Genomic DNA, 13,687 nt, shown 5'->3' with positions numbered 1-13,687 from the left:
TGCGCGATGGTGGCCGACACGGCGTTGGTTTGTTTACCTTTTTGCACAAGGCCGGTAGACGAACTTCGCGGGTTTTTCGAGGCCGCACTCGAACTGCCACGGCCACGGCCGGCAGGCTTGAGAAGCAAACTCGCGGGTAATCACAATCAAGTACGGCGAAAAATTTCGAAAAAACGGTAGAGCACAGAGCACTTGACTGCTGCTTGCTCTCGTGCGTACACGGAGGTGGAAAATCAAATTTAGAAGAGCCAAGACGACCGTTTAAAAACCTTTTCTTTGTACAATATGTCATGTAAATACAGCAACAACTTTGCAGGATACAAATTTGAGCATTAAACTATCTAAAAAAATACATAGATAATTTCATTGACAAAATGTTTATTACCCAGTAGGTTCTCACAAAAAATTTCAATCCTCTGTCATTTTAAACCGAAACCTTTTGAAACATTTTCGAATCAACCACGTTGTAGCGAACTGTTTATGAACAAAATCCATAAAAAATAATCAGTTTTAGTTTATTATAGGCTAGGGGTGAAAAGGGAGAGTGCGTTACGTGATTTTCGAATGATCCCACTTTGTTTACATAAAAAGGTAGAAGGTAATTCAAGCACAAGCGTGACATTTTCGTTGCACATTGAAAATTACTTCTGGATAAGCACTGAAGAGAGAATTAGCCAGTAGGAAGTGCACACTAAAGAATATTTCCGAATGTTACATCATTTATGATGTAACACTTTTACACGCAATTTGATGTAAATTTGCAACAAATTATACGTAAAAACATGATTTTACGTTTAATTTGTTTTCAACCGTTTACGGCGAATCTCAAGTTTACATCAACTGAGTTTACATGTGATACATTTTTTCCGTGTCGAGTAAATTTACATATTTTTTGCCTTCCTCACTTTACTGAGGAAAGGCTATAAAATCACTCGAAAAACGAACTTTTTAGTTAGACCTCCTAGACCTACCTTCATTTGTACATATCGACTCAGAATCACCAGCTGAGCAAATGTATGTGTGTTTGTCTGTATGTAGACATGTGTACCAAATCAATGTCACTGGAATATTTCGTCACAGGCTCAACCGATTTTGGCCGGAAAGGTTTTAATCGATCCGTCTTAACGTTCCCTAAGTTGTTATTTAAATTCATGCAGTTTTATCATGTATTTAAAAAGTTGTTAAAAAACTGTTTCATATTAAATTAAAATTCTGGTAAAAAGGGTGGTTTTTTCATGAAACTCTCACATGCTATATGTTTTTAGAAAGCATATGAGAAGACCTTTCTTGTGGAGTAAGAATTTTCAAGAACTGACTTACCTATCTAAAATAAGCAGTTTAAAAAATGGTCTGATTTCACATAACCTTAAATGGTCCCGTCTGATCGCCACGAAAAAAGCCTTGTAGAGGGATGCCATTTTCCTGAAAGGCGGTGTCTGTATAATCATGACAAAAAGTCTGTAGGAAGTCTATTTTTTTTACTCGTCACTTATTTTTATTAGGACCCTTAGGTGCTGCGATCACGTAAGGGGAGATCCATATACCATGTGGACACTTTAGGGGATTGTAATCACTCTATAAATGAGAGGAAGGCACCAACCACCTAAAGGTGGATTAAGTAACGTTTTCTGTGTGGGTTCATTGTAGGAAGAATGGCTCGACGACGATTTTGTTGGTAATGAGCCCTCTCACAGCGAACTTGAAACGAAATCTGCCATGTTCATTGCGTGGAATTGAATTCCAAGCAAGCAGGCTTGTTCAAAATGGTAAAGCTGTCCGCTTAGTAATCGGAAGATCATGGGTTCGATTCCCATCTGCTCCCAATCTGCTCCCATCTGCTCCCAATCTGCTCCAACCTTCCATCGGATGAGGATGTAAACCGTCGGTCCCAAGCCTGCTCCGGTGGAATCACTTATGCAATATATACAGTCAAATATCAACAAACCACATTTACTTTTTACAATAATTTTCCTAATGTTCGATTACAATACTTGCTGCTTCTTGCAAACAGTAAAATGGATCCACTTTGACAGTTAAAAACGGTTCTGCTTTTGAGCCCCTTTATTCACTTGGTCCTCCCATTTTAAAATTACCTCGTTCATCTTTATAACTTGATGACTTTTTGGTTTAAGAAAATCAGCCTTTGTTTTGTGAGGGAAAATAATACGTTGCACAGTTGTGCGCTTTTTTGTTGCAACTGTGTTGAAAATTCCGCGCAACAGGGACTTTTTTCGTTGGCATGGTTGAAAGAATATCTTTCCTAGCGAATAAAGATTGCCTGATATAAAGCCACATGATTATGTTGTTACAATCAACGATTGTACGCTTGACGACTGACAGCTAGTCGTGGCATTCTGAGAATCAAGACTAGTCTCAGCAATCTTATTGGTTCGGTGTAACAGGCAACGATTTATCGCAAATTAAATCATAGTCGTCGGATTTTCAACACTGCAGGTTGCAGACCGCTTCCCTAACAGGGACGGGAACTTCAAGTAGCTACCGTGCAACATTTTTGTAAAAAGGATATAATCTAGACTTTCATTCTTACCGTACTTCCCGTCCACTAAAACTCTTCTGCCATGATGGACACCGATCCTTGCTTTTCTTCCATGTGAACTTCTCTGGTGTTTCCCTAAAAACGACTGAGTACCGTTTCCTTCAGAGCAGCCCACTTTTTGGTGACTACCAATGGTCTGTGCTTGTCTTTCGGAATGTCTGGAAAGACTTCGACGGCCTGAAACACACAGCGCAAGCATTGGCCAAAATAAGCTCATGAGTGTGGTGACGGCATGCTAACCACATGCCATATCGATACATCAACTACTCTAGCTTGCAGTTTTTGATATCCCTGACAAGTTATAAATCTCAATTTGTTTTATTCAGGTTGGTCTAAAATGATCATCTAGGCGTTGCTTCACCCTCTCCCGAGCAATTTCTGAGACCATCGTTAGAAGGATTTTGGAGAGCAATAAAGAAACATGAAATTTATCGGCCGTTTTAATTTCACCTAGACTAGGATCCACGAAGACCAGAACTTCAGCGAAACAACCCTGCTGAGATGATCACGGCACGGTACTAACTCCAGTACGAATATTTCAGCCATGTCAGTACGGTGGGTTACAGAACCGTGGCAAGCAAGTCAAGTTATAACTCAGCAGAATCCGGAGGCAGCAGCAAGTACCGGATGTTCAAAAAGGTACCCAAGCTGATACGAAATAGGAAATTGGAAAATAACACTTTCAATTCATAAGACACCGCCGTAAATTTTAAAACTTTGAACAGGTTGACTTCGCCAACCTATCTGAATCGTCTATTTGATACTTCAGGTTAAACAGATCAGGGTCCAGGACCCATACATATGCTATAAGATTGATTTTAGTTGTTTGGTGTTTATAATGGAGTCCGTAATTGAGTTTAAGATATTCTTGAGTTTTTATTTTGATTTGCGTTTTATAAAAAGTTCAAAATTTTCAACATTTTTGAAGTTATCACTCTATCTACTTACTTCAAAGTGAGCGAATAGTCCTGCCGGGTTGATTCACTATTCCGCACCAGAAAGCTTCCTTCGCCCAGTGGCCGCAAAATCTTTTCCGCGTCTATTCGGCTGATCGATCCATGGTACCAGCTAAAATGACTCAAAGTTAGTGTTTGTTTTCCTGAATTTTGTCATTTCTTACCCTTGTCGATCCAGCGAAATGGAAGCATCGATCAGATCCACGTTCGAACAGGCCGTATTAAAGTTGAGGCCAAGATCGAGCGTGCCAAACTTCTTCACCGGCTTTGCGCTGCACTCGTTCAGATTCAGCGTTAGACTCTGCTTGAAAAATCCTGAAATTCAGAGAAGAGAGAACAAAAAATGCCATTTGTTTAGTCCAATCAATGCAAATTACTATTCTACCCATGGTCCACACATGGTTGTTATCGCATCACTGGATGTAATCGTTTCGCGCCCTCCAAAACAACATCATCGCCGTCGGTTCGGTTTTGGGGAAGTCACAAACAATCGGCAGGCTACGCGTGACTGGAATGTGTGTCCGAAACAACGATGATGGCCACATGTGGTTCAGTCCCCGGTCCTGAATTCATTTGTTCGGAGCAATTAGTGCTCGTGTCCGTCGCCTGATTAATTCATTATTTATGCCAAACACATGTTGATAAACCAATCCCTCCACCACTTTGACGCGGGAAAAAGCGCGGGATGCGCGAAATGGAAAATTGCAGCAGCAAAAAAAAAAGGCTCGTTTTACAGGGAAATGAGCAAACATGTGACGCTGGGAGACATTGAGACACACGTGCTAAACATTTACAATGGTGGGCTCGGTTCGGCTAGCAGTAATTGGGCAGGGCTGCACAGCAAAAAAAAATCAGTTTGTAAAAATTATGTCTGTTTCTTTTTATTTTTTTGTACTATGATTCAAAACATCGAACAAAAGCTATTGATCATTTTCAAATTCCACAGTTCTTTGTGCTTTCGAAAAAAAAATTGACGCAAAACATGATGGTGACAACAACGTATCGTGCAATCTACATGTATCCTCCTCTCCACGTGCAAACGATACCAATCGGTTGCACGTGGTCTGCGTCTGATAGAGGAGTCTTTGTCTACCAGCAGTGTGTGATAGAAAACAACCACCAGGTACAAGAAGGGTGAGTTTTCACGTTCTACCAATACTGCGCCCAACCCTCAAACTTTTCCAGGTTGGAACGAAAAACAAGAGAAGAGATTAACTCATCCACCAAACACCTTCGGCTCAAGCTCTGACCATTACGACCCACGTTCGATACATAATTTATGAACATTTTACGCATATAAATCACACAATCTGATGGATGAAATGTCCATTAGAGATCGAATCTTGTCCGCTGCCTAGCTCAAGGTGTACACGAGTCCCATGCTGCATATGGCCTGCTGCTGCTGTCAGAACGGTCATTAGCGTGCGTGTGTAACATGAGCACTTCGTACACATCGTAGCAGGTCGGGCGTTCGTCCATGCATCGGTGTACCGACTTTGGAAAACAACCGCAGCAGGCCGTGAAGTGAGTGGGAAATTAATTATTAAAAAGCGGGATGTGTTGCCCTGGCAAATACACACGAGCACCCCTCTTCCAGACGCGAAGCCTGCCATGATTGAAATGTTTACCGAAACCGCAACGTGATATGGTCGTAAAAATTTAATGGCCTACTACTGGCAGCTGCGATTGCAATACTTACCCCCAGCCAGTGCCGCCGCTCTGTTGTCCGAGTCCCGCATCGACAGGCTGGACGACGCTTGGGACAGCCCGCTGGATTCGGTGCTCGTTTGCAGCAAGATTCCCGAAGTGGACGGCACGGCGAGCTGCTGGATCTGCTGGTTCTGGGGCATCCGGAGCCGCCGCCGCAGCTTTGGCATGTCGAACGGCAGGTCGCCGACGTCCACCGAGGTGACGCTGCCGGAAGTGCAGGGTTCCTGGAAATGGTTGGGCAGAGTCAGTGCGATGTTTGGACCGAGGTCAAGCATTGAAAACGCACCTGTTGCATGTGGGCCCGCCGACGGCGCAGCTTTGGCATGTCGAATGGAAGATCGCTGAATTCCTGAGGGAGGGTCGGCTTGCCGCTGTCGGACTTTTCCAGACCTAGGGAGGCGCGCTGGATGCCCAGGTTCAGGAAGTTGGTTCGCGACTTGACGTCCTCGCGCGAATGAAGGGAGATGCCACTGTCGGAGCCCTGGATCTCGGGACCTATTAGGGGAGAAGAGGGAGAATATGTGTTCTTAAGGGTCATTTGATTTCATTCCAGGGTCATTTCTAAAGATCTGGAAGTCTCAACGAGCGATTTTATCTTTGCCTTCACTAGCAATAGAGTTTCAGTTAGTTTCACAGAGTTGGATCGTTAAATTTCCAGAAACTGGAGTTGGCATCGAAGCTAATACGTCATCCAAAGCTACCCAACCCGTCATGAGCTCCCTGGAGCTATTAGCTTAAAGATCTAGTTCATCAACTCAACGACGATGAGCCTATTCGTAGATTCAGCAGTGTATTGTTGTTTGAACACCAAATCAACTAATCATCTTTGCGGTTAACTTTACGCAGATGGCCTGGCCGTTTTGAAAAGACAATTTTTGGAAGTTATAGCCCCGACATCCTTCAAGATGTTTCCGAAAGAATGGGTTAGATTAGATTATATTAAAGAACATATTAAGCAGAGCCGTACCTTGGGCCTAGAGCGTCCAATTTCCCGGGGTTACAAAATTCCCGGGAAACGGGAAATTTTCAACAAATTTCCCGGGAAATCCCGGGAATTCCCGGGAAATTTGAAATTTAGCGAAAATTATTCCAATCCTGTTTCTGATTGATCTTTTGCAACAAAATTGTATAGAACAGCAACTTTAATGGTCAAAATGAGTGTGAGGATTAATTAATGGCTTGACTGCTTGTAAAAATCATGCAACTTTGAGAAATTATATAAACTTTCTTATTTTTAAATCTTTCAAATCGTCCCAAATGAAAAAAAATATTATTAGTATTTTTAATGAGAAGGATTTTTTAAAATCAAAGTGTTTGGACAGTGAAAATCTATGCTCCACAACCATAAAATTGCTTTTAAATTTGTCTCACTGACCATAAAAAAAAAAACAAAAAAATCAACTTGATAATAAATAAAAAATCATTGAATTTACCTTAAAAATCTAATTTCCAGCGCTTTTTAACTTGAAACACTTTTTTTTAACTTGAAAATTTGATACGAAGTTATTTTTTAATGGTTTTTCATGGTTTTATGATATGATTTTAGTTACATATATGGTATTCAGCCTAATAAATCAATTAGATTAAAATAATTTTGAGTATTCAAAAGTGGTTGAAATTCAACGATATTTTTTCATATATAACGCCCTTGGTAGCTCACGTGCTTCATAAATTTATAACTTCAATCTTTAATTTCTCGAATACTTAGAAACACATTCTTTTCACACAAACCTTTGAAGCGACCCTCGCCTTACCAGAAAAATTCACAGTAGATTTTCTCTGTTAAAAACGAAAATATTAGGAAAAAGGCGAATCAGGAGAGTTGTAAGAAAAGGGAAGACAAATAAAAATCAATTAGGAGCGTAGGACGGGAAAACCCGACAACACTTTTATGACCCACTTAAGTGGCACGCGCAGAAAGGTGCCCGACGAGAAACAAACAAATAACAATATCTGTGAAAAAGGACAGGCACGACTGGAAAATAAATAAAGATTACATTATCTATGGGTTAAGTCATAAAAGGACCGCGACTAATTTCTGAGAAAAAATCTGAGAATTAGAGCGCGGTGGAAAGAAATAGAACATTTATATTAGGATTTTATCAGGATATTATGTACAACTTGGAAGGATTTTTAGAGTGGGGGGGGAAAAAAAAGAGAGTTATATATATTGTTGAATTCTGGGAAAAAGAGAGAATTAAGGAAACTTTTCATTATATCAAGAAAAATACAGGTTGGAGTGGGGGTTGTAAATGAGACAAAATATATTATATAAGTTAGAGGAAGAATTTTTGGAGTGAAACCGAAAAGGACGGATATATTATGCAACATCAAAAACTAGAGTGGGGGTAAAAATATAAGATATTAAATAATTAAGTAAATAACTAGATTTAGTATAAAAAGCCAAGCTGAAATCAAATAAAGTGAGACAGTAAATCAGACAGTGAAAGAGAGTGAAAGTGTTTGATCCGAAATATCCAGTCGAAGTGCCTTGGACTTAGCCGGCTGCACGCTTCACCTTTTTTAAAAATTTGATTATATCAGTTCAATTTCCATCCAACATGTCCAAGGTAAATAAAAGTCAAGCAAATCTCAATGTTGAAGCCGGAAGATGTAAATATCTTATTTTCAAATGATTTTCCAAAAAAGCATTAAAAAAGGTTGTCCAAATAAAAAAGTTCATATTCATTCCATAACAGCGCAAGTTTTGTTGTCCAACATATATGCAAACAATATTCCTAGTAATGAATGCTTCAGAAATAATTATTATCTGAATTAAAACTTGACATGAAATTTACAGACAAGCTGATTAGTTAAATATTAACAGTAGATGGAAATAAATAAAATCAAATCAGGTTCTCCAATTAATACTTTTTGTATAATTTCAAAACATTGATGCCAAAAAGGTAGGAAAATGTATTCTTCTGCTTGTATTTCGGGAATTCCCGGGAAATTTACAAATTTCCCGGGAAACGGGAAATATTTTTTTCCGGGAAATCCCGGGAATTCCCGGGAATTTTTTCCCGGGACGGGAAATTGGACGCTCTACTTGGGCCCACGGCGCCCTTGGCGAAGCATCAATTTGGCGCCCCTCCCAAACTTACAAGCATTTTGATAAATTGATGTTCATTTTCAAATGAGATAGGTTGAATTGAAAATTCATTGTAGGAATTAAGCTGGCTAAATATTTCCTCAGATTTCTTAAAATCGACAATGAGGGAGCTTGAATGCTCAATCACGATACATTTAGCTTGGCAAATTTAATATTTTCTAAGCCTGCATAAATTGATCTGATGTAGTATTAATTTGACTGTATAAGCAAAAACTTTCCCGGATTTGTAATATAATTAGCTGATTTGGCTTTGGATTTCATTTCGGTGTAATTAGAAAATTAGGAAAAAAAACCTTCTTCAACATTAAAAAATAATAAGTCGACATCCGTGTGCTCGCTTGTTCTATCTGGATAGGAATCGAAGTGGCTTCGAAGCATAATTTTTCAACACGCGGCAGCAGAACCAAATTTCGTCCAAATCAATTGAAGATCATTCAAAATCCAGCGCAATTCATGATGAAACTTATTTTAATGATAATAATAAGAGCATTATTTTTGGTAAAAAATATGAAGATAAGGAATTATTATTAATTTTCAGTGATTCGTTGATACGATGCTTGAGAATATTTTTCATATTTTTTTTAAATTATGTTTTGCATTGATTTTTTGTCATCGATATTTTTTATTAAAAAAAAAAAGCTTGAATAGTTTCAAAGCTTTTTAGACGATTTTAAAAGTAAACAACATCGGTTAAGCTAAAACTGAAAAAGTGATGGTCAGAACAGCTTGTGTGCTCTGAAAACTTTTTTTTTTTTCTTAAAATGTAGTGTTGGTCTTATTGGTGAAAATTTACTATTTCAAAACTCTAGTATTTTGAAAAAGCGTAGCCCAATTTCAATGCACGAAGTTGCTTATAAAAGGAAAATCATGCTGAAATTATTTCAAAGGCCATTTTTTAAACTCGAGAATGTCAAAATTTCAAAAGAAAGTTACATGTTTTAATGTCAAAATAATTCCTATTTTCAAGAAGCTCAAAACATTACCGTATTTTTTCACAATTTGGCTGATTATGATTCACAGCCAAAATAACGTGGAAATAACATATACAGTCATACCTCGGTTTAGCACCGCATATCGGGGAAGCAAAACCGAGGCGATTTTGAAAAGTTTTACAAAAATACGTAGTTTTGTGAAAATTTTGAGTATTTTCAAAAAATATTGTTATTACATTCGAAATGTATGAAAAAATCACGATCGTTTGATACCCACATAGTAAAAACTGAAATTTTGAAAACTTTTTCAAAAATTCGTAGTTTTGTGAAAATTTTCAGTATTTTCAAAAAAAAAAATATTATTACATTCGAAATGTATGAAAAAATCTCGATTGTATGATACCCACATTGTAAAAACGGAAATTTGAGTATTTTTTCGGAAATACGTAGTTTTGTGAAAATTTTGGCTATTTTCAAAGAATTTTTCGAATATTACATTCGAAATGTATGAAAAAATCCCGATCGTTTAATACCCACATTATAAAAACGGAAATTTTGAGTATTTTTTTTTTCGAAAATACGAAGTATTGTGAAAATTTTGAGTATTTTCTAAAAATGTTGTTACATTCGAAATGTATGAAAAAACCCGATCGATAGATACCCATATTGTAAAAATTGAAAATTTGAGTATTTTTTCGAAATAACGTAGTTTTGTGAAAATTTGGAGTATTTTCTAAAAATGTTGTTATTACATCCGAAATGTATGAAAAAACCTGATCATTTTATTTCCATATTGCAATATTAATATATTTTTGGATCCTTTAGAGAAAAAAAAATGCATTTTCGAAATACAGGAAAAATACGTATTTTTGTGAAAATTTTCATGAAATAATAATTTCAATGGATAACTGGCATCATCCCGATTCCAAAACACTATAATTTTTTGATGTTTGCATGATTTTTCATACGATTAAAGCCAATGTCTCCCATATAGCCAAAAACCCATAAGCTCTGTGCTTCAGTTAAGCACTGGGCCGTGTTTAACCGAGGCAGCTGAACGGTGCAAAACCGGGGCAGTGCAAAACCGAGGCGTGCAAAACCGAGGCATGACTGTAGTTGAACAATTTGTTAGTCTGGAAGATTTGACTTAAACTTCATTATACAACGCGTTGCAAACGGTCCAAACTTTAATGCTGTATTTATTTTCAGAAGTTCTTCTAGAACTTATTAATCTTCCTGCCACTTGAGCGGGGCGCTTTGATGAAAAAATAAATTTAGCATTAAGTATGAATTTTCAATAACGCTAGGAGCGGCCGTGGCTGACTGGTTACGGTTTTCGCTTTGTAAGCGAATGGTCCTGGGTTTGATTCCCATCTGCTCCCAACGAGAAAGTATAGGAAATATAAATCTTGAAACTCTGAACATGAACGAAAAATCAAAGTCGCTCGAGTCGGGGTTCGATCCCCCGTCCTTTGGATTGGTAAGCAAAAATGCTAACCACTAGGTCATCGCGACTTGGTGAGCTATGACTGGAATTAGGAATACTATTACCACCATCAACTATATACGCGCTGGGTCCTTGTCCATTTGACAAGGGTTCGGAAGTTCTTAATAACGTTTGTATCCGATTGATGCAAACGTTCTTTAGAGCGGGGCTTGTCGACAAAGCTGAAGTACCTCGCGCTCGGCTAGCCAGCGTAGAAATGGGTCACCGAAGCTCGGCAGAGCTAACACCTTCCAAATGCCTATGCGAGTTATTTGCATGTATAGAATGAGAGCTAAAAATACATGGAAACAACTCAATTTGTAAGAAGCGACCGCGTGGTCCCGTTTGGTTGGTTGCACACACACACACACAAGTATGAATTTTCAATAACGCTTCCGTAGAAATTTTCATACAATTGATTTTGCGCCCCTAAATATTTTTTTTTAATATTTTAAACTAAATTATTTAGTTATTTGTAGTTCTTCTTTATAATTGGCGCCCTTTCTGTTTCAAATACCTAATGAGGATGTTATAACTGACAAGAAAATTTTGTATAATCATCGATTTCGGCGCCCCCCCGGTCGCCAACTGCGCCAACCCCTAGGTACGGCGCTGATATTAAGGTAGCTTCCAGATCTGTGGTGCCGTAGTCGCAATTGAAGTCGATGGACTCGGAACTTTTTGAGGACCGGAAGTCGGAGTTGAACTCGTCAAATTTTAACCAGCCGGAGTAGTTGTTGCAGTTGCAGTTGCAGTGTAAGTCGGTGGTGTTGTTTCTTTTTGGAGAGCTATAGTCGATGTCGGAATTGCTAGACCGTCACCATCCGGAGACGAAGTTCGATCTTGGATTTGCTCGGAAAAGCGACTCAGCAACCCTGATAGCTTCATTGATCTATTGATCACGATAACCAAGAACATTCTGACCGTCTTTTTAACAGTCATTCAGGCTGGCAATCGGAGTCGGACTCACCAAACATTGAGAAGATGAAGTTAGAGTTGGTACTGCAGTACCGCAGTGTCGGAGTCGGAGTTGGTGGTATCGGGTCGTTTTGAGGAACCGGAGTCGGAGTTGGAGTCATCGCAGTAGACTACTTTCCAACACTTGGTAAAGATGTTTTAGTGTTGAAATCTAAGTCGATTGTGTTGAATCTCTTTGGGTCTTCCCGTTTCGGCAACCCTGGTAGCTTCATTGATTTACGGATCATGATGACCTAATTGTTTATATGTTACACACTACGAAAAAAACGTGTAATTTTCGGTTATATTAGATGCACATAACTGGAGCATCATATCAGACCTAAAGTCGCGTTAAATAAAACGTAAAATTACATGACCATCATTCATCTAAGGTCGTGTAATATTACATTTAACGTAGCTTCGGTGGATCATTTTTCTAATCGGAATCCTAAAATTCTTATTGGAATGAAAAAGCATGTGAAGACTGTCCAAAACTAAAGTTTTTTATTGTTACACTTCATAATTTAATGACACAACTCAAATCACAGCTCAAAATGTTTTTTGTTCTTCAATTTTCCGACGGATTTTCGTTCTTGGGTTTTGTTCCGCTTGAAATCTTCCGGCTTGCTATTTCCAATGAGTTGGACACCCCACGGGAGAAGGCATCAAGGTGGCACAACTGGAGAGAACTCACTACTTGCGCACTACGTTTTGATCCACTCCGGGAACATCCTTTTTGCTGGAACGAAAGTGTTCACCCAAGAACATCACAATCAGCGGCTTCCCGGAACAGTTCATCATGGGTGTTTTGCCTAATGTTCCATGTTTTCACCCGCAACCTGCCAAAAAATGGGACGACAAAAAACATCAGCGATCTATTTCACCACTTTTAACATTCATAAACTTACCTTTTTCTTAAACGGTAGCAGGTTCTGGCCAGCAAAGACCAAAATTGAAAATAGTTTCGCCCGAAAATGCTGCTGCAACAAAATTCTTAGCGACGTCGAGCATGGCGAATGTTTTGACAGTTCACCACTCGGACGAAAATGTAACGGCTGAAGCGCGTGTAATCGGGTTTCATTTGATGTAAAATTACATCTGATTTGATGCTCCAATTATGTGCATCAAATAAAGCGTAATGTTGGGTTATTTTACCTGTAATTTTAGGTTTCACGAGATGTAGAGGTGTACCAATGGGAATTTTATCAATTTACGTCAAAATATTCATAATTTTACATCGAAAATACGATTACACGATTCAATAATAGGTTAATTCAACGATTACGTCAAATGTAATAATCCAAATTTTTAGTGTGAGGTCATCCAAACACTTTTTTGGGTTTTAGTAGGTCTGCGGACCTTCCATCGGATGAGGAAGTAAAATGTCGGTCCCGGCCTTGGTTGTTAGGCCGTTAAGTCATTCCAGGTGTAGGAGTTGTCTCCATGCTATAAGTACAAACAACACACCAAACCAAGCCTACTCCGGTGGAATCGCTGGCGGCGGTTGGACTCGCAATCCAAAGGTCGTCAGTTCAAACACTGGGGTAAAAGGTTCCTTGGAGTAAAAAGAGGTTTGGGTGCTCTCCCCATTCAAGCCTTCGGACTCCTAGGTTCGAGCAGAAACTTGCAATAGAGACCACCAATTTTGAAGACCCGGGGGTCGTTAATGTGGATGGTTTGATTGAGGTCTGCGGACACGCAGCTGGACTCAGAGTTGGAGTCCGTTGCTTATTTTCAACATCCTTGTAAAGGAGTTGTAGTTGGAGTCGAATTTGATGGAGTCGGGACATTTTGAAGAATTGACCGACTTCAAGGATTTGCCAAAGCTCCATAAGCTGTAGTCGTTGTCGGAGTCATTAAGTTTTCAGAAACTGGAGTCGAAGTCAGATGCTTCGAAAAGAAACCCTACTCAGCGACACTGCCTTTTTAGATATGACTCAATGGAAATCAGTAGTCGAAGTCGGGTAATTAGAATGG

At 39.0% G+C, this 13,687-nt stretch overlaps 1 protein-coding gene across 1 annotated transcript in view; it reads right to left on the bottom strand.

The window, feature by feature from the left end:
• LOC6036854 overlaps positions 1-13,687 on the bottom strand; it is a 267,806-nt gene that overhangs the window by 4,226 nt on the left and 249,893 nt on the right. The window contains exons 7-10 of the mRNA XM_038257744.1: positions 5,510-5,718; positions 5,213-5,447; positions 3,678-3,828; positions 3,506-3,625 (exon numbers count right to left, since the gene is read on the bottom strand). Coding sequence (XP_038113672.1) covers positions 3,506-3,625; positions 3,678-3,828; positions 5,213-5,447; positions 5,510-5,718 — 715 coding nt within the window. The remainder of the gene's footprint in view (positions 1-3,505; positions 3,626-3,677; positions 3,829-5,212; positions 5,448-5,509; positions 5,719-13,687) is intronic.

This window comes from Culex quinquefasciatus, chromosome 2, assembly GCF_015732765.1.
Source record: "Culex quinquefasciatus strain JHB chromosome 2, VPISU_Cqui_1.0_pri_paternal, whole genome shotgun sequence".
Lineage (NCBI taxonomy): Eukaryota > Metazoa > Arthropoda > Insecta > Diptera > Culicidae > Culex > Culex quinquefasciatus.
The sequence above is the reverse complement of the archived record's forward strand: the minus strand, read 5'-3'. Positions and strand labels throughout refer to the sequence as shown.